This window comes from Diadema setosum, chromosome 16 (assembly GCF_964275005.1).
Source record: "Diadema setosum chromosome 16, eeDiaSeto1, whole genome shotgun sequence".
Classification (NCBI taxonomy): domain Eukaryota; kingdom Metazoa; phylum Echinodermata; class Echinoidea; order Diadematoida; family Diadematidae; genus Diadema; species Diadema setosum.
This window is the reverse complement of record NC_092700.1, coordinates 826,252-848,128: the sequence shown is the minus strand read 5'-3', so window position 1 is coordinate 848,128 and position 21,877 is coordinate 826,252. Positions and strand designations below refer to the sequence as shown.

The window sequence follows — 21,877 nt, the reverse complement described above, 5'->3', positions numbered from 1 at the left end:
TTTCATTCCCCTTTAAGTACTGTTTGAGGTATCCAAATGAAACTTTGCATATGTATGTACGATTGGATGAAGTTACTTCTACCACCTTGTGGGTGCCAGCGTTCAAGGTCAAATATTGTAGGTCATTGTCAAATTCTACAATGTCATTTCGTGCTCTTTCTTTGTATCTCACCTTGTAAGCACTGTCGACATAGTATTGTGGTGTTCTTTTAATAAATTTCCACACTTTTGAGCTATATGACCACCAAATTCACTCCCCAGAACATCTAAAGATGGCTGTCAAGTGTTGATATTGGTGAAGTCCGACTCCGTCAACAGTCAAAAAGTCAATGAGCTTACATTTGAAAATCAGTGTAATCACAAATTCGATATGTGGGCAAGACATCACTTCGCTTTTACCTTGTTAGATGGTGAATATTTGTGAAGCTTCCGTTTCTATCTCATACAGCATCAGCATACCTTATGTCGGAGAATAGTGGTAAAGAAGATTAGAAACTTTGGCAACAGCGTGTAAAATTCGCAAAATTTTATTTTGTGCCTTATTTGCTGAACAAACGTCGTAGGAGGACTACAACCTGCCTGGCAGTATGGCGGAACAATTACTCTATTATTAGCGTCATAGAATAAATGACAATGATGTAGTTCTGAAGCATGCTATTCATTAGATACTTTTGCAATGACTCCATGTATACTTTTAATCGAACTAGGTATATAATCATCAATGTCTTGTGCTTGAATAACGACAGAATGATTTCGGTGAGGAAAGTTTTCTGTCACGTCATTTAGGAATAAGGGAACGTGTCAATATTATGCTATTTGTTCCATAGTTATTTCTGAAGTGGTTAAATGTATTTTCCTTTTAAAAAAATCATTTTATATATACCTACGTTGCATCCAGATGCCTATTCGTTGAAAAATATGGGCAATGTATTCAAAGGACAAAGATCATACACTAATGGGCCTAGGGTATACAACATTTCACTCGTTGTTGTTGTTTTGCTTTGTTTTGTTTTGTGTTGGTTTTTTTTTTTTTTTTTTTGGGGGGGGGGACACGGTTCAAAGTGTCCTGAAACCTTGTATAATACATGCATTTAGTCGTGTATGATGCCAAACTGTTCCCGCTCATACAAATGCAGCCGTTTCAAGGAAATAACATAAGATTATTCTTATACTCCATGATGTGGTAATGCTTAAGTGGTTCATAAGAGTCCAGTGAAACTGGCAAAGAACAAAAAGTGGATTTGGCAATGGTATACGATATCCGCAATTTACTCTTTGACGAGGTCTATCATCCGATTAATATGTATAAGCACGGTAGTCCCCTATTCGGAAACTATAAGTTAGATAAGCTGCAATCATTTTGCACGCGACCATGGCGTTATAGCCAAAGGTGATCTGCAAATCCCTGTGTGTCTACAGAGGATTGGAAAACGTAACAACTTTCTATGTATAGAACAACGAAACAGAAACTGGTGCATGTATTATTCTCAGTCACTTTGTTAGTCATTATGATGATTTGCTCATTGCAGTTCCGGAATCTCAGCTCGAGGGACTCGAATTGATCACCCAAAACAAAATCTGAATACATAACCATGATAACTTCGATTCTACCTAGTCTCCATTGGTAGCCCATAAGGGCTGGTATCAAGTTCGATTTTCATATTATAATTATACCTTGTATTTAGATATTTTCATCGAAATGCCCGTATACCTGAATATGGTATGCGTATGTCAGTTAAGTATCTAAACCATAATAAATTGTAGTCGTAATCTAAGTGCCAAGAATCTCATGATTTGAATAAGTGTGAACACCAAGACATGTCGTGATAAGGACTTTAAGACAATTGGCATCGTCATTATAAAACAAACTCCTAATTGTAAGACATGTTTTAAATTTTAGATAAATTCATGTCTATGCTGGAAACATATCTTTTTGATGATTCATGATGACGTCACTGTTACATTAATATTGTACGCATGGAAATATGTAGGCCTATTCGTTTAAATGCATACAAACAACTTGTTAAATCCTCTTACATTTTTTTTTTTTTTTTTTTTTTTTAGATATGGTGCATACTTTAGAAATGTACGTAGCATGCTTTTGTTTTTTTGAGGCTTTGTGTACTGGCAAAAAGCATATCTTATTCTTATAGATTATGTGAATAAGTACGTATTCAAGTACGTTTTGAATAAAACGTATCCAGACAAATGTATATCATATTTTTACCTCTTCCTTCATGCAGATGTATGCTCTTGCCTAGAGGGTTTGTTTGATAGATAGTGATAGTGCTCACCTCATTGGAAAGGTAATTGGGTGAATATTTGGTTTTAGTATGTCATTCAAACACAACTATAAGTTAACTTCTACATTAACATTTCAAAACTCACAAATTCCACGCACACATTTCATGATTCACAGGATCCAAATTACACCAATCTTATTTACTTTGCAGAGTGCAACAACAGCATAAGTTTGATATACTGAGCAAACAGGCTTGCATTAGTTCGCACTATTCAAGGTTTAAAGTAGTTAAGTTACCAAATTGTACCTTGTTATGTGATGCTAAGTATATTTACCTTATAGGTATAATGTTGCAAATATGTGGTGCTTATTTCATCCATAACTGCTGCAAAATTGCTTCTTTAAAGGAGCCAATCAGTGTCACTGCCTGTTCCTCTAGAGACGCAATATTGCCCAGTAATCTCAAGGTTCACTTGAGGTTATACTGGGCAACATTGCGCCTCTAAAGGCGTAGACAGTGACACTGACTGGCTCCTTTAAAGAAGCAATTTTGCTGCAGTCATGGATCAAATAAGCACCACATAGGTGCAACATTATACCTATATATATGGCACAAAATCGCACCCTCAAAAGAGGCTACAATCTTGGAACTTAGGGTGCTTCTTTGCACCCTCACGAAAGATGTAAAGTTGCACCAAAAGTAGAGGCAAGAGAGGGTGCAAAATTGCGCCGAAAATTAAAGGGAGAAAGATCGCACCCTCAAGAAAGGTGCATCTCAGCACCAATTAGTGTGGGTGGAAAGATGCACCCTCAAGAAAAGGGTGCAACTTAGCACCACTTAGTGTGGGTGGAAATATGCACCCAAGGGAACCACTTCGCACCCTCAATAAAGGGTGCAATGTTGCACCTTCTTTGGCGGTGCAAAGGTGCACCCACAGGTTGCAAAGTTATACCCTTGCGCAAGGTACCACTTTTGCACCCATTTCTCGAGGGTGCAAGATAACACCCATAGGGAGCCACCAGTGTGACATCACTTTGCACCCTTAAAAGGTGCAAGAATGAATCATTTTTTCTTAGTGTGTAGTAGTATTTCTAACATATACATTGTAGATCTCGAGTCTCTTCTACGGTGTAAGTGTACAAGTACTAGTTCTATCTAGTACGTAGTAAGGGTATCTCGTGTGTACACGCGTGTGGCCGGCAAGCTAGCTGCTGTACGTATCCAGCCAGTCACTCGTTTCGTGCCATTGGCATTGACCTGTGTGCTGGTACCCTTACCAGTCATCGTTAGACTCGATTTAAACTCGAAATAAACCTCCTCCTGGGTAGGTTTAATTTAAACCCAATTTAGACCACAGCTGGACTTAGTAGAATACAAATTAAACCTGAGTTTAAACCTGGGTCTAAACTGGTGGTTTAAACCCAGGTTTAAACCCCCAAAACCCACTTTAGACCCAGGCGTGGGTTTAAACTCGGGTCTAAGTTTTTAGCAGAATACGGGCCTTAGTGTTTTTTGAGGGAAACCATAAAGCGGGGAAAGGGCACCTGCGTAGCTAGGATTTCATGGGGGAGGGGGGTGTTAGTATGCGAGGGAGCGAGCAAGGGGGGGGGGAGGTGTGGAAGTGCCTGTTGTCTCCACTCCTCCCATGGTGAGAACTTTTTGCATTTTGATGTTGTAAATGGTGCAATTTGATGCAGGTTTTTTACGTGTTCTTATCCCACTTGCTTGTTTAAGGTAGCAGTACATTTTGATGGAAGTTGTTGTTGAACAATGTGCCTATAAATCATATCATTTCAATAAACTTCTTGTATTGATTCTTACACTTATGTCATGAACGCGACCGAGCCCGAGCAAGCGCAGCGAGCGAGGTGGGAGGGTGTGGGAAGGGGCCAACCCCCCTCCCACGGTGAGAACTGAAATTGCATTTTGATGTTGTAAATGGTGCAATTTGATGCTTGTTTTTGCTGGTTTTATCGACTTGAAACAGTCCCACTTGTTTAAGGTAGAAGTATATTTTGATGTAGATTATTATTGATCAATTTACATATAAAATAGTATCATCCAAATGAACTTCCTGTTTTAATATTTACACTGAATTTCATGAACGCGGCCAAGCAAGAGCGAGCGCAGTGAGCGAGGGGGATGATTAGTGTGGGAGGGAGTGTCCCCCTCCCACGGCTAGCACTTTTTGCATTTTGATGTTGTATATTGTGCAATTTGATGCAGGTTTTTTGCGTGTTTTATCGACTCGAAACAGTCCCACTTGTTTAAGGTGTCAGTACATTTTGAAGTAAATTGTTATTGAAAAATTGCCTATAAATGGTATCATTGAAATAAACTTCTAGTATCAATTCTTACACTGATGTCATGAACGCGACCGAGACCGAGCAAGCGGAGCGAGCAAGGGGGGAGGTTGTGGTCCCCCCTAAATGGATCATGGAATGACGGTGTGAAATGACAAATTACTGGCAGCAACATCAGGAAAATTGCATAACAATTAAATGCGAGCGAGCGGAGCGAGGGAGCTTGAAAATTTTGACATTTTACAGTAAAAAAATGCCGTTTGTAGCTATATTTTTTCGCTTTGGAATTTAAGGGGGGGGGGGGGCACCGGGCGCAACTGCTTGCAATAACTGGCAGCAATATCAGGAGAATGGCATAACAATTACATGCGAGCGAGCGGAGCGAAGCGAGCGAGCTTGAAAATTATACATTTTACAGTCCAAAAACTGCCGTTTGTAGCTTTATGTTTTCGCTTTGGAAATTAAAGGGGGGAGGGGGGGGGGGGCGCACCGGGCAAAACTGCTGGCAATTACTGGCAGCAACATTAGGTGAATGGCATAACGATTAAATGCGAACGAGCGAGGAGAGCGGGCTTGAAAATGTTGACATCATACAGTCCAAAAACTGCCGTTTGAAGCTATATTTTTCGCTTTAGAAATAAAGGGGGGGGGGGGGAGCGCACCGGACGCAACTGCCGGTAATTACTGGCAGCAACATCAGGAGAATATCATAACGATTACATGCGAGCGAGCGAAGAGAGCTAACTTGAAATTTTTGTCTTTTTACAGTCCAAAAACTGCCGTTTAGCTATATTTTTTCGCTTTCGAAATAAAGGAAGGGGGGGGGGGGCGCACCGGGCGCACCTGCCCGCAAAATTACTGGCAGCAACATCAGGAGAATGGCATAACAATTAAATGCGAGCGAGCGGAGCAAGCGAGCTTGACAATTTTGACATTTTACAGTCCAAAAACTGCCGTTTGGAGCTATATTTTTCGCTTTGGAAATTAAGGGGGGGGGGGGGCGCACCGGGCGCAACTGCTGACAATAACTGGCAGTAACATCAGGAGAATTACATAAAGATTAAATGCGAGCGAACTTGAAAATTTTGACATTTTACAGTCCCCAAACCGCCGTTTGTAGCTATATTTTTTGCTTTCGAAATTAAGGGGGGGGGGGGGCGGGCACCGGGCGTAACTGCTGGCAATGACTGCACAGCTGAAGGCATAACAATTAAATGCGAGCGAGCGGAGCGAGCGAGCTTGAAAATGTTGACATTTTACAGTCCAAAAACTGCCGTTTGTAGCTATATTTTTTCGCTTTGGAAATAAATGGGCGGGGCGCACCGGGCGCAACTGCTGGCAATTACTGGCAGCAACTTCAGGAGAATGGCATTACGACTAAATGCGAGCGAGCTTGAAAATTTTGACATTTTACAGTCCAAAAACTGCCGTTTGTAACTATACTTTTTTCGCATTGGAAATTAAGGGGGACGCCCGGTGCGCCCCCCCCCCCCCGATCCGCCACCGGTAGTCAAGGGTGTCGGTTTATGTTCATGATTGGGGGAGGTATGACCAGCGAGGTGGCGTCGAAGTGACCAAGCGGGGGAAGGATGTCTAAAATCTGGACTTTAGAGCATCCCCTAATTGTGAGTGTTTGTTTGTGTGTGTGTGTATTATATACATGGAAAAGTTAGGAATTAGCCAAGGTCAAGTCTTTTTATTGGCAATGCGAGACATTTTTATATAGACTAGTATGTAAAGCAACACTGCAAAATCAACGATCTAGCTTTGATACAACGAAGCGTAAGGTACAAAGGTGTACATTCTACATCACATTGCGCAACATTGCACCGACTCTTTTTGCCGTTCGGATGTTCTGCAGCTGAGTACACTGCGCACATTCTGCTTATATGCAGAATGCCAACCAGGAATCACGCTGAATCACAATCTTTTGTCGGCTCCGGGCTTTTTGAACAATGTTTCACACTATATACCTCTTGAATTATGGTTAAAAGAAATCATAGGAAAATATCTTATTTCTTGATCACCCTTTCATGTCGATTTCAAAAGCAGTTTACTTACCCTTGAATTACCATTTTGGTAGGTCTTTTTTTTTAACCTCCGTAGTTACGCCACTGCTTTTGGGTGAAATAATTGGACAGATTTCTAACAAAAAAGCAAGAATTTCTTTTCATCGCGGGAATTATTAAAATGTGGGGTGGGGCAAATGGTGCGCTTGCCTTCCAATATTTTTACGGGGGCAACATTGTTTTTTCCTTTCAAAAACAAGAAAATCTTGTCATTTATTAATTATAAATTATGAATTATGGGGTGCAAAATTATGATATGCTTGGTCCTCCAATATTTTAATGGGGCAACTTTTTTTCTGTCAAAAAAAAAAAAGGTAAGAAGGAATTCTTCTCGTCTGTGGAATTATGGAGGGGGGTGGGCAAAATGATATACTTGCCCCTCCATTTTTTTTTTTTAAATGAGGCTAAGGCTCGCACTCGGGCTGGCAATATGGATTGGTCAGAAGTAACGTATAGACCCTACATACTTGTAAGTAGCACACGTACATGGAAACGTGTACGTGCTCCGTACCGTACGGATGTAAAGTACGGTCGATAAATAGTAAACACTGTATAGAATAATAGTAGATATGACTGTATAAAATCAGTGCTGCCAGAGCCAGGGGTGCGAATTAAATGCCCACGAATTTGTTGTCCCAGGTGCAAAATAAAGAAGAATAAAAAAGAGTAATTATTTAGCGTCCGGCGTTGATGTCGCTCTCAGACTGATTTTTTTTTTTTTTTTAACCCGTTGAGGACGAGTCCCGAGTATACTGTACTCGGGCAGGTGTCTATGGGAAATGCGTGTTGTAGCAAAATCAAACCGTCCTCAACGGGTTAAGGGGCTTAATGGGGGTGCGTTCGCACCCAACGCACGGGGCGGGTGGTATTCTCTGTTGTAAGTCTGTTGTAGCAAATCGGTATTCTGAACATCCTTTTATCTCTGTTGTAACTTCTGTTGTAACTTATGTTGTAACCAAAGACGCTTAACTGATAAGACAGGAAAGTGCGCGCTAATCCTGTACAAAACAAATGGACAGCGCGCGGTCCTCAAGCGTACCATATTGCCAAAGACGCTTACTATCTTTGATATTACGCACATCACCTGAGACGCACTACGTACAGGATAAAATGGCTGGCTTTGGTGTTTTGTTTATCTCTGATGGGTACTACTTTCATTGCATATGAAATTAGCCGTTACTCTTATCAGCTGAATAAAGTCAATGTGTGTGTGTGTGTGTATGTTTGTACGTAGGGCTTATAGGGGGCGGGGCACTTTGGGGCTACTGTCTGGGGCCCCATGCAGGATAAAATAGCTGGCTTTGGTGTTTTGGATATCTCTGATTGGTACTCCTTCCATTGCAAAAGAAATTAGCCATGACTCTTTTCAACTGAATAAAATCAATGTTTGTGTGTGTTTGTACGTACCGTAGGGCCTATGGGGGGTGGGGCCCTTTGGGGCTACTCTCTGGGGCCCCGTACAGGATAAAATAGCTGGCATTGGTGTTTTGGATATCTCTGATGGGAACTACTTCCATTGCAAAAGAAATTAGCCGTGACCCTTTTCAGCTGAATAACACCATATTTTTGGGGCCTTTTGGGGCTACTGTCTGGGGCCCCGTACAGGATAAAATAGCTGGCATTGCTGTTTTCATGATAAGTACACCCAAAGGAACAATATCCACCAACTTTTGTCCGTGACCCCCTTTGGCTGAATAAATCCATTTTTCGGGGTCCCTTTTTGTCGCCCCTAGGCTTACGGTACAGGATGTGACTTGCCAGCAATTCATTTTATTGACCCTTGGCCACATCCTTATATGATGAGACCATCAAAAAGTGTGACCCTTTTCAGCTGAATAAATGCTCTGGGCCCCCGGTCTATACCTTGCGATCGGCACCCCCTCCCCTCCATAGGTAATACACGTAAATTTCACAGCATAGGTAATACAAGTGAATTTCACAGCATAGGTAATACACGTGAATTTCACAGCCATGCGTCGTTACTGAGCGGATGTGTAATTTTTAGCTTAGTTTGTTAGTTTGTTTTTGAGTTTGATTTTTGTTTCTTCGTTTTTATTGTCTTTATAGCTAATGACACTTAATCCCGCGCGTACCTTCCTTCATTCGTTTATTTCATTCTTCGGATAAAAATATTGGAAAAATAACAATCATGCATATATACACAATATGTACAGGTTAAAACGGTAAAAATTACTATCAGCGAACAAATACAATAGAACAAACGGAGTGCATTATAATAAAGAAAAATGAAATAGGATGTATCAGTAAAAGCCTAGGAGGCTTGACAGGTAGATACACCCATAACGTATGACATAGAAATAGCTACAGTACAGCACAGAATAACTCAATGTGTGTTCGCGCGTGAGCGAGTGTGTGAATGTGAGTGAATATAAGTTGCGTTAAACATAAAACGACAAAAGATGAAACTTATACTTAATTTTAAATGAGTTCAGAAATTGAATATTGCGTAGCGATGGAGGCAGAGATTTCCACATATTTGGTCCAGTATACCGAATCGATTTATACAGGGAATAGGAAGTTACTCTAGATTTGTGAAAAAAGTTGTACCGCGGGATTAGCGATTTATCGATCGGTTTTGGCGGCTTTGTGTGTTTGAGCAGAATATGCGAAGTTGGCACGCCGTCGACTGAGTCGGACATGCGAACGTGGCACATAAAGAGTTAAACGACACTGTCATCAAAATACATATCCCACAATTGCGTAAACTATAAAAAAAATCTACAGTATGCTTGGGTGACCCGCACCTCGTCATAGTTAATTTTTGTTCATATTTGAATCACACGTTCACTGAAATTCTATGAAATCCCCTTCACTATACAGGAAAAATGCTGAAAATTCCAATGGAATCGCACTTCACTGATCGATATCGAAAATTTGCAGCTATCGTCGCCAAACGCGAACAATGCGGAATAGCTGTGCGCTAACTTAAGGGGGTTTCACACCGAGCTTTACGTACTGTTGCGTAGAGTTGCGTAGTGACTACGCAACACTACGCATCTGTATGCTGTGAGTACGCAACTCTACGGAAGAGTACGCCGAGGGACGCAAAATACGTACGCGAGATGTACGCAAAAAATTAAACATGTTTAATTTTTTCGTGTACCCTCCGCGTAGAGCACTGATACGCAGATTTTACGCAAGTCTACGCAACACTACGCAACTGTGCACCATTTATACGCAACAGTACGCGATTAAACCGTGTTCACACGAAATCACTTTTTCGGCTCGCGTATGACATGGCGTAGTGTTGCGTACTGTTACGTAGACATTTGCGTAGATTTGCGTAGACCTGACGTACATTTACGTAGTGTTGCTTACAATTGCGTAGGCTATTATTTTGGTGAAGATTTGGCATTCCAATGTGATCCATGCTTGAAAACTGCATGATATCATATATCCCACTGGACACTGAATGGCTGGTGTCTGTTATCTTCCTGTGCTCTTCCAGTCTTCATTATATCTTTTGTAGTCCTAATGACTGCAAAAGGCCGAAAAGGAAGAGCAAATATTGCTGTGGTAGATGCGAGACTTCTTCTCCTGCTCATTTATACATACCTCTACTGATCAACATGTAGGCAATTTGCCAGCACTGTGTGAACTAATCTGGCAATAAAGCTCCAGCGGGAAGTTCCCTGAATCACCGAGGTAGAGGAAACAGAACGTGCTTCCAGCCTTATTACTTTTAACTGACCGAGAAAGGTACACGTTCTAATGGAGAGGGTTCAACAGCACCCGACTTTCTATGATAAGACTTGTGAAGACTATAACAAGGAGGCTAAGAAGCTGCTGTATCAGTCATCAAAAAAAAAATGGAGATTGGGGTAGAAGGTGTGCTACAGTATAGTGATCAACCAGGCTAGCGCACGCAGACATGAGTGAAAACTCAACGAGATAAAGCTGGCAGGGTAGTAAAGATTTCTGGAGGAGCATCAGGGAGAATCGGTATGAAGACATGTTGTCTCCTCATGTTATTGGTGGCTTGGATGCCCAATAAGGTAGAGGAAGCTACTGCATCTTCCCATGGCACCATGAGGTAGTTCCTTTGCTAATTTTCTGCTCTGCTTGTGTTGCCACGCTACATTTGTTCCATGTCTGGCAGGTGGGCATTGTATAAACGTATATCCACGAACCTGAAGTTACTTCATGATAATGCTGCTGGTCATCTTGATCAAGTGAAGGTTATGGCAAGTTTGAAGCTAGGTTCTAAAGATTTCCTGAAATTTGTATCTTATTGTGTGATTCTCGGTGCATGTCGTGTCAAGAGTTTATTGAACTCCTATGGCTTTATTCACATGAAATTGATAAATGAAGAAACATCGTCGGCACGCAGTTTTTTTTTTCATCAGTTGTTCGTATTGTCCCTTGGTCGCCGCTGGATCCGAGATTTGACCCACATACTTCTTAATTCTGATTCTTGCAACATCTTATTTTCTTCTCTTTTCTCATTTTTGCAAAACGTTCGTATTTATGTTTCTAGGACAGCTAAATGCTGGAGAACTGGAGATACCAGCAAAGGATTTAACCTCCCCACCATATCATGTTTGAACAGCAGGCAATTAGTGGAATAAGAAGCAGAAGGCTATGCTGAAGTAGCTCTGCAGTTTCATTAATTTGTGCATACGCCCGCGGTACGCAACTTCCCGCAACTGTAAGCAACTCTACGCGGCCTGTACGCCCGACCTACGTCTATGTACGCAACTCTACGCCCGCTACACGCCGAATAAGCTAGGTTGATATGCGCTTTCTACGCAACCATACGTAACCCTACGCCGGGACTACGCAAATCCTGCGCGGATCATCACAATTATTTTTCATGAGTACGCAGCCGATTTCGGCGTAGTCGCTACGCAACTCTACGCAAAGCTTGGTGTGAAACCCCCTTTAGGAAGGGGCCCCTCAACTCGTCACCAGCGTTCCCATAGACTTGGCTCGTAAAAGGCGTGTGCGGGTGACCGTGATGTTCCCATAGACATACACGTAAAAGATGCGTGCGGGGACAGTGGTGATAGAATTCTGACACGTATTCCGATTAAAATTTCAGATTTTCGCGAAAAACTGTTCGGTTTTCACCACAATTTACTTGGTTGTGGTGGCCCTGCCAAGTTTCAAGCGTACTGAAAACAGTCCCGGTCATAAATTTTTGTTTAGTGTGTTTTAAAACAATTTTAAGCAGGGTGACGGTATTCGGGCCCCTGACGAGGTGCGGGCACCTTACTATACTTGACAAGGGACGCCGAGGTTAGTTAGGGTCTAGATTCTTGTTTAAATTAACCGAAATGGCGTCGTTGTTTTCAGAATCCATATCCAAGATCTTCTGCAACGCAGTCCTCTCACACGGCGGCCCCGATGGCCGATGGAGTGGATGATCAAAGCCTTCACCTTGGACAGTCAGTCACTGTACGTTTAGATCCATGTCAATGAATACTTGAGTGTTTAATCCTACGTAGTGTGCGGAATCTCTACGGTATGCGCGAACGCAGATTTTCGTTGAGCTCGAGATGTGCTAGATCTATCGACCTACTTTCTTCAATACAACGCAAAACGGCGTATTTTGCGGTTCTGTTGCAAACTTAAATACTTCTAATTCAGCGGCTGTAGCGCTAATAATACTGCGTCGCACTAGCAGACTACGCTTCCGTGGCCATGGCAATCATATTTTTGTTGTTTGTTTTGCTTAATGTATTGTATTGTTTTTAAGCAGATAGTACCGGAAACCAGCCTCGTCCCGTGTTTTTTGTTTTGACTAAATCAATAATTAAGTCATGGTGATGAGCTGTAACTATAATCGACTATTAAGTCTCTTCATAAAACGGAAACTTGCAGTTGATTTAAAGTTACGGTATAGCAGACTTCAAGGTGGATAAAGTTAGCGTTGATTTCACAATCAGCGCTGACTTTATCTTGATAAAACAGGGCCCCGGTCACAGCTGCGTACAATACAGGTGTAGGATCGGATTCTAACCGATTGTACGCTTTCTCTGGAAACAACCCGGGTCTGCGTTAGCGCAGTATTTCATTACGCGTTTGCAAATTTTAGGTCTACCGGATTCTCTGTAGAAACACGCTGTTTGAGGGAGTATAGCCTGAACTCTATTTTTAGATCATGTTGTTGCCAATTTTTTACCTCCACGAAATGATCCTTATTACTTTAAAATGTCTTTCTTCAAAATAATATCCTTAATCTAATAAAAGCTACGACTACAATTTTTAAATCGTTTTAAGATAATAAAAATACCACTACCTTTGGAAATGAAAACGTGCTTGGTGTCGTAGTCCTTCTCCACTTGTTCGATGTCAATGAAGTGCCTCGTTCTAAGAACTGACTGAACATTTATGTCTAATTAGACTATAACCGCTTGTTTTAGGACATGTTTAGTTGATTTATCCTCATCCTTTAAAACCTTATCGAGCTCGCCATCACAGACAAAATGCGGTTCCATTTCGAACTGTGAATCCAAACTTCGCGGGCCGAATGATACGTGCATACGTAAGGGGGGGGGGGGGGGGGGGGCTACGTTCGTTACACTATGTAGGCTTCCAGGCAGGCCTAGCGCATATACTGGTAACTACGCACGGTCGCGCCGTCTACTTTGTACTCTCTCACGTATCGGGGGGGGGGGGGGATGGAAACCTGATTATATCAATCGAGACTGCCGTTATCGATAGTAATCGTTTGCTCGTCACGATTACCGTATACTAGTACTTGCAAACAGTATCATGGGACGAGCTGTCGACCAATCACATCCTAGTAATTGTATTGACCATCTAATATAATCGTATTAGGTATGTGATATATGACATTATATATATCGTATGAATAAAAAAAGTAATTTTGTCGTTCCATCACTTTTCTCAACGATTGTTAGAATGAGAACTACGGATCTATTGCTGCCTGCGCGGAGCTCATGTTGAGACTCAAGCGAAAAGACGAAGACTCCTTTGACCGCCTTGTGAAGGGACTTGATGAGAGTGGGTCGAAGGATCTCGCTCGAGAGCTACGTCAGTTGAAGAACTTTGCTCTTGGGATAGAGGATGCAGAGCCTGACCAAAGTAAGACCATTGCAATTGTTGATATTACAACCTTCACTTTATCACTTTTTTCTTCCTGAGGTTATTACACTTTACGAGTGTGACTTATACTGTAGAACCCTTGTGTATTTTTTTTTGTCGTTTTCTTGACGACCTGTTAACTGGATATTTTCTATCATGTTCATTATTACATGGAGGAGGCTATGTTTTCGTTATGTTTTGGTTTGTGTGTTTGTTTGCCCCTGTGCAACATAACTCAAAAAGTAGTTAACGGATTTAAATGAAACTTACAGGAAAGGTTGAGAATGACACAAGTAAAAAAACAATTAAATTCTGGTAGTGATCCGAAAATTTTGGGAGAATTTATGAAGGATTTTTGATATTCTGCACAGTTCCAATCATTGATTGGAACTTTGTTGAGGACGGACGTGTGTAGATCGAGCTCGCATACTCATGATCTTTTTATCACCATATACTGGATCTGTGCAGTCATTCTTATATCTTTGGAAAGTGGAAGTGATCCTCTTCAACAAGGAATCACTGACTGTAAATGTATCCTGTCTGATTTTTGTTAGTTACGTGTTTTATGTTTGAGTTTCGTCATCTGTTGGTCCTAGCTCTACATTATCGCGTGAATTCATAGCAAACTTCGCGCATGCCCTGCGTGCGTCACCAGCAGAAGCACGCAATACTGAGTTCATTGTGACGTCACTGGCTTGACGCGGAAGTTGCACTTCGCTCTATTGAACTTTGAACTATAATCCTTGTATTATATCCGTGTGTGTGACGATTTCATACGCATCTTCCTGTCATCTTCACTGCGCCTGTCTCCTGTAGCAACCCCTTCACCTGTCTCCTATTACAACGCATTTCTCTCTGTTGAACTCTGAGTCACGTTTATCCGGTATCTGTGTTTGGACCATCTCTACGCATATTTTTGTTGTCTCCACTGCGTCTGTCACCTATAACAGGGAGCTTTCGATTGAGAACGCAATGAGATCTGCGACGTAAATTGTGCGTGTCGTATGCAAATTTCAGCCGTTGGCATAGTTACAAGCTTGAATTCCTGCGTCCATCTCGAATCTACTTTGGTAGTAGGCCAAAATAACGTCGTTCTAGAATCACGGACGCAAGCTAGCCACTTGGTAACTAAAGGAGTTAGCCAATCAGAGACAGACGGACCTTATTTGGAAAATTCCCGTTTATGAATCAACCCCTGCCTGCCCGCCCGCCTTTCGCACACTACACAGCTAGCTAAACAGCTGCAGCAAACGACTGAACCATTTCTTTATCGCTTGCAATGCCGCTAGCGCTTGATGGCATCGACAATCAGTACACAGTACAGGCATGGTAATACCGGACACCATGGGATTACCGGACAGGCACATTTTTGCGTACTAATGACATTCTGTACAAGCGAGACTTCGTAGATTAGCCTCACAGAACTTTGTGTGGACCGAAATCGCAAAAAAAAAAACCAACGCTATGTAAAAAAAAATGTAAAAACACGAAGAAATTCAAACTTTGCCTCAAATCTATAGTTGAGTGACCCGCACCTCATATAATATTTATGCATGTTTGAATCTCATTTCGTGACTGAAATCCTATAAAATCTCACTCACCTACAGGAAAAATGCTGAAGATTCCAATAGAACCAAAAGTTCACTGATCGATATCGGAAATTTGTAGCTAAATTATCGTCCTCAAACGCGAACGATGCGGAATACAATGTAGTTGTGAGCTAAGGAAGGGGCCCGCAACTCGTCACCCGCGCATCCATGCAGCTCCCATAGACAAAGCACGTAAAATAGAAGTCGATTTCATACAAGGTTTTATTACGTTAACTGTTCGAAATGTTCAAGACAGACATTTTACCGTAAAATACTAAATTTGAGATTCATTTGCCAATTTTTTCTTTGTCATCCGCTCGGTAAGAATGTGCACGGTGATTTGTGGGATGAATTGTGATTCTGGTGCAAGGACTAGGTGCGAAAGACCTCGATTATTCCATTACGGAAATCGTGTCCGGTAAAATAATGCGATTTTGCACCACGCAAAAAGATTTTTTTTTTTTTTTTTTAAGAGGGGTATATTTGAAGAATATTTTCTAAAAACTGGAGCGAACAAACATAAGTTCGCTGAATTCGTAATTTCCAGGAGTCTGTGAATAAGTGATGTTATTTTTAGCCCGAAATTTCATCCTCTGAGTACGGAATTCAAAGCCATGAAAAAAAAAAGCGTCCGGTGATACGATCTACTCTCCTACAGTACAGTGTACGTGTATAAGGAGTAGTGGGCTTTGATCATCCACTCCATCGGCCATCGGGGCCGCCGTGTGAGAGGACTGCGTTGCAGAAAACAACGACGCTATTTCGGTTAATTTAAACAAGAATCTAGACCCTAACTGTTAGCATTAGTGCCTAGCTGCCTCGGCGTCCCTTGTCAAGTATAGTGAGGTGCAGTATAGTGAGTTTTGGTGAAAACCGAACAGTTTTTCGCGAAAATCTGAAATTTTAATCGGAATACGTGTCAGAATGCTATCACCACTGTCCCCGCACGCATCTTTTACGTGTATGTCTATGGGAACATCACGGTCATCCGCACACGTCTTTTACGAGCCAAGTGTATGGGAACGCTGGTGACGAGTTGAGGGCCCCTTCCTTAGGGGTTACGCCATTTCCTGACCCACTTTATCTGACACACTCTTTCTGACACACTTTTTTTGCCATTCACTCTGTACACGGGGCAGTTTTCATGAGACGGCCTTTGTTATTGGCTACTGTGCTAATGAATATTAAAGACTATGGTATGGCTTGTCGAACGTCGCGCTCAAGGCCGGCCAATAAGAGGCGGCCAAGAGCTGGTGAGCTGGAGGCGCGCGGCAATTTCTAACCTCATCCACTTGTAGGCCATGCTACTACGTGCGCTTCCAGTACCCTTTTTTTTTCCAGCTGCTTAACCCATCCACGTACGGGCCTCTGTGTAATCTGTAATTTCGTGCCTGCCTAGTAAGTCGGCAGTGAACTTGTAATTGGGAACGATCTTCCCTACGGCGCGATCTACACGCGAAGGGTATTCATACGTCATTGAAAAACTGCCTGTGTCATTCCCACTAGACAGGAGGGATGATGCATGTACACTTGGGAGAATGTCAACTTAGGTGACTGTCGCATGCATGCGTGCACGTGGCTGGGAGAGTGCGGCAAGAACGCTGGGAATGCACCACCAGCAGGTACGGTGGGCTGCAATTTCTTGGGGCAAAATTAGACTTCATTGTTCAGCCCGTCTAGTATTTATATATTCATAATAATCTTAATTCTTCATGAAATCACGATAAAAATACTTCATATATTCATAATACATTTTAGAAGTGTAATATGAAATATTTTGACTTTTTTTTTTGCAATCCAAAGAAAAAAAATATTTTGAATAAAAAATCACTAATAAATAGTAGTTCTTGACTCAAGTTTGAACTTCGTGCGTCTTCTTGCAGTTACCCCGCAGTTGCCCATGGATACGACGCATAAATAATCGGCTGTTTGCTGAGTCATTCCTATCCTCCTGCCTCTGTTCAAATTGAGAGCGATTGTTATTTTTAAACATCAAATGTTGTGACAGTTTTTGTCAGAATTCCCTATCAATATCACTTGTTGCCACGATAGTTTTCAGATTTCACTAGCTTCATTATCGAAGCTGTTCTGAGGCTGTTGGACATTTGAAAGAACTGCTTTGTAAGAAATCACCTTGTATTTAAATTTTATCTATTTTCACACACAAGAATTTTGATGACTTACATAATCTTTTAAAACTATTCTAATGTCATAATATTTCATGATGGTATGTGTTCTGTCTTTACATGGCAAGATGGGATTTTTTTTTCTTCCATCCAGGGTCAAAGAAGGAAGTGACAGGAAGGAAACCAAAACGATAGGGAGGAAATGAAAAGGATAGAATGAAACACCTGCTCAGCGGGCTCTTTTATTGATTTTTACAATGGTGAATGCAGTACATCAGAATTTAAGTACAGTTCTAAATAATTTATTATTTGAAAAATGAGCAAAGAAAATGGGATATCATCGAGTTCTAAATGAAAATAAATCAGCATCGCCATTTAGATCTAATATTTACTAAAGAATAGCCCTGATGCAACCTTATTGTCAAGCTTTTGGAAGAACTGCTTTGTAAGAAATCACCTTGTATTTACATTTCATCTATTTTCACACACAAGAATTTTGATGACTTACATAATCCTTAAAACTATTCTAATGTCATAATATTTCATGATGGTATGTGTTCTGTCTTTACATGGCAAGATGGGATTTGTTTTTCTTCCATCCAGGGTCAAAGAAGGAAGTGACAGGAAGGAAACCAAAACGATAGGGAGGAAATGAAAAGGATAGAATAAAACACCTGCTCAGCGGGCTCTTATATTGATTTTTACAATGGTGAATGCAGTACATCAGAATTTAAGTACAGTTTTAAATAATTCATTATTTGACAAATGAGCAAAGAAAATGGGATATCGAGTTCTAAATGAAAACTAAATTAGCATCGCTATTTAGATCTAATACTTACTAAAGAATAGCCCTGATGCAACCTTATTGTCAAGCTTTTGGTTGAGTTTCTTTAGAGAAACGAATTTTTGGAGCACTAACCCAGGTGAACAACCAAAAGGTTTTAAAAATGATGAAATGCAGGTCTCTAGACCACTACTGTGCATGAGCGAGCAAAAGCCCCCGTGGACAGTGTCACTCTCGTCCTTGGCCTAGGCTAGGCTACTCGTGTCGTTCTCTCCATCATCAACGTCATGGTCACACGAAATAAATTGCATCATCAAAAGGGTTCGTATATCATCACCAGAATCATTATGATCATCATCACTATCATCTCAACCACAGCAAAACCCTGAATATCATTCCCACCATAGTCACTCCCAGCTCACAAAAACACATCAGCAAACGTACAGACATCGCAGACTTTGTAGCGAACTACGTTAGACTTTACAGATCAATGTTAGTTGTACACAAAATGAAATGGAGGTGGATAACTAGTAATGAATACACGGAGATCATCAACGATGGCATTTTACCGTAGAAAAAATACACTGAACATCTTGCACCGCAAAAAATTTGAGGTAAAAAACTACGTTGAGGAAAACGAGGGTGAAAACCCGCTGCTTGGACGACGAGCGATGAAGACACTGTACGGTAAAAATGCACACGGAAACAAACGAGTGGGTACCATACAAAGTATGAATGTTCTCGCACACACGTAGATAATCTACATCGTGTTCAATCAAAAAACTCAACAAACACTCGAACAAAAACTCACCTCTAAATTGTTGCAAACGAGATAATCACTTCAAAAAATGGGGGAAAACACTTGTGGTAGTACGATTGTACTCTAAGAATAACAGAGATAAGATAATACGAAAGCAAAAGAGAGAAAAAGAGAGAGAAATGGACAGGAAACCTGCAGAAGTTATGCCACACTCACTGACACTAAAACGCAATTCGACACACACACCTGTACAGGTAATCAGATATCGTCATGGACCCCCTTGATAAGGAGATCGATATCACGATACCACGCGTAAGTCAATGGCTAAAAGCCAATCACATCAGACAAAGAATCAGACCGAGTGACTGATTCTGAAAAAAAAATCGTAAGGCTGTTGAATATTCATTAGCACAGTAGCCAGTAACAGAGGCCGTCTCATGAAAACTGCCCCGTGTACAAAATGAATGGCAAAAAAAGTGTGTCAGAAAGAGTGTGTCAGATGAAGTGGGTCAGGAAATGGCGTAACCCGCAGCTATTTATCTAACGTTAATTGGGTGTCTCCGACGTCCGAGTATCAGGTTCTAACGTTATACTAGTCACAATTTGCCTCAGATTTGACAAACTTGTAAAGAAAATACTCTGAATTTTAGCATAAATAAAAGACACACGAACAGGGGCAGGGGTGTTATTTTTACACAGTTGCGCTGTAATTTTAAACCAAGGCGCAACTAACAGTCTGTACAGTTAACGTTAGATTCTAACGTTATTTCAATTAATTTCTAGAGCTACTACAAATAGAACCTATACTTTAAGTCTTTATTACTAGTTCTACGAGTACGACTATTCACTTGTTAGACCTATTATTATACCCCCGCCAAACGAAGTTTGAAGGGGGTATATAGGAATCAGCGGACGGTCGGGCGGTCGGGCGGTCGGTCGGGCGGTCGGGCGGTCGGGCGGTCGGGCGGTCGGTCCGTTGCAAATCTTGCGTCGCGAACTACTTCCTCATAACCGGAGGGCCAAACCCCAAAAAGTCGCTTACTTAACGAGTGAGTTGCACTCTCTCTACAAACTAAGTAGACCATGCTTATTTTCAAGTTTTTATTGTAACAAACAACATTCCACTGGTCTACCTCAAAAAATTTGTTGCGAAAGCCTCCAAATCCAAGATGGCGTCCAAGATGGCCGCCATATTTACTGAATTTGTTATTTGAAAGATAGAATTTGATTGAAAGATCAGATTTCAACAAATGTGATGTCATATGAAAGAGAATAAAATTTTCTACATGTTGATACCATTTTTGTGGGTTATTGTGATAAGTGGATTGAGATTTTAAGGAAAAAAACACTCATTTTTTGATATTTTTCTGAAAAAAGGAAAATCATGAAAATGCTTGATTCCGCATAAATCAGAGAAAGACTGAAGGATCATCCTGAAACGTTTCAAGAATTTTGTTTGACATATAATTAATATTTGGAGAAAATTAGGGGTCAGTACCGTTTTTGGTTCAGGAGTTATAATGTCTCAAACTTGAAAACTCACTATGTAAGAATGGCCACTTTAATTGTGACAATACCTTGTTGGTCGTAAAAAGAGCCTGCGCGCGCCAAGACTACTACACGCACCACTGACACTGGCGCTTGTAGCAGTGCCAGTGGTGTGTGTAGTAGTCTTGGCAAACGCAGACATTTTCTTTGACAAACAAGGGTTTGTGACTGCAAACTAACTTTTCATACCAAGTGGTAGCTCAGGTGACGCTGATTGCTATTATTTCAAAGTAGATTGTTCTGAAGCAGATGAGATGAAGCAAAAATATCTTTCAAATAGAGGTAGAAGCTTGAAACAACCTTGCTATAGAAAGTTTAAAACAAAATCTGGATCAATCACTCAAAAAATTCAAGATTGCAGGCCATCAAAGCTGACATAGTGTATTGAGCCAAAGTAAATGTATCATTTCGATTTTGATACAATTTTGTCTGTTTTGCTGTCTATTTATATGGTTTTTATATATTCTGAACATTTTAATGCTATTTCAAACCATCTTAGGTTTTTACGGAGACATTTTTTTTTTTAGAATGCACCATGAATATTTCTCTAAAAAGTTTAAAAAAAATTAAATTAAAAATGTTTATGAAAACCATGCACAAATTAACATCTTTCCCACACAATCAATATTTGGAGAAAATTAGAGGTCAGTATTGTATTTGTTTCAGGAGTTATAATGTCTCAAACTTGAAATCCCATTTTACATAATATGCATTTACACGCATCTGTTCCAAAAGACGTCACAGAGGGTCAAATCCAAGATCGTGCTTACTTTTCGAGTTCCACTCTCTCTATAAAGAAGACCATACATAATATATATTAAGCATACTAAGCAATGTTCCGTAAGTACACCTCAATAGATTTGTTGCAAAAACCTCCAAAGTACAAATGCGGTCCGATAGGGCAGCCATTTTTATTGAAGTTAACATTTCAAACATAAAATTTGATAGAGACATTGGATTGCAACACATTTGATGTCATATGAAGGAGAGTAAAACTTCCTAAAACTTGATACCACTTTAGCTGTGTATTGTGATAAATTGGGGGGGGGGGATCCATATTTTTATATTGTTTTGAAAAAAGGAAGAAATGTGAAAATGCATGATTTAGTATTTATCAAAGAAGAACTGGAGAATTATTTTGAAACCTACGATTGAGATTGAGATTTACTGAGATTGAGACATTCATATTTCTGGAATTACAGGCAATATCATACACTATTGACAAGTTAACGTCTAAAACTTGAAAAAATTACATTTGTGCATTATAAATTTTGCATACAATGTGTTTACATGGTCACAATGTAATACTGTAACGGTCTAGTGACTTGCAAGTACCTGCAAACTAACTTTTCATGCCAAGTGGTAGGTGACGCTGATCGCTATT

General features: G+C 40.7%; 1 protein-coding gene across 1 annotated transcript in view; it reads left to right on the top strand.

The window, feature by feature from the left end:
• Nucleotides 1–21,877, top strand: part of LOC140239453 (ATP-dependent RNA helicase DHX58-like) — a 206,247-nt gene that overhangs the window by 110,920 nt on the left and 73,450 nt on the right. The window contains exon 4 of the mRNA XM_072319289.1: nt 13,503–13,686. Within this exon, the coding sequence (XP_072175390.1) occupies nt 13,503–13,686 (184 nt within the window). The remainder of the gene's footprint in view (nt 1–13,502; nt 13,687–21,877) is intronic.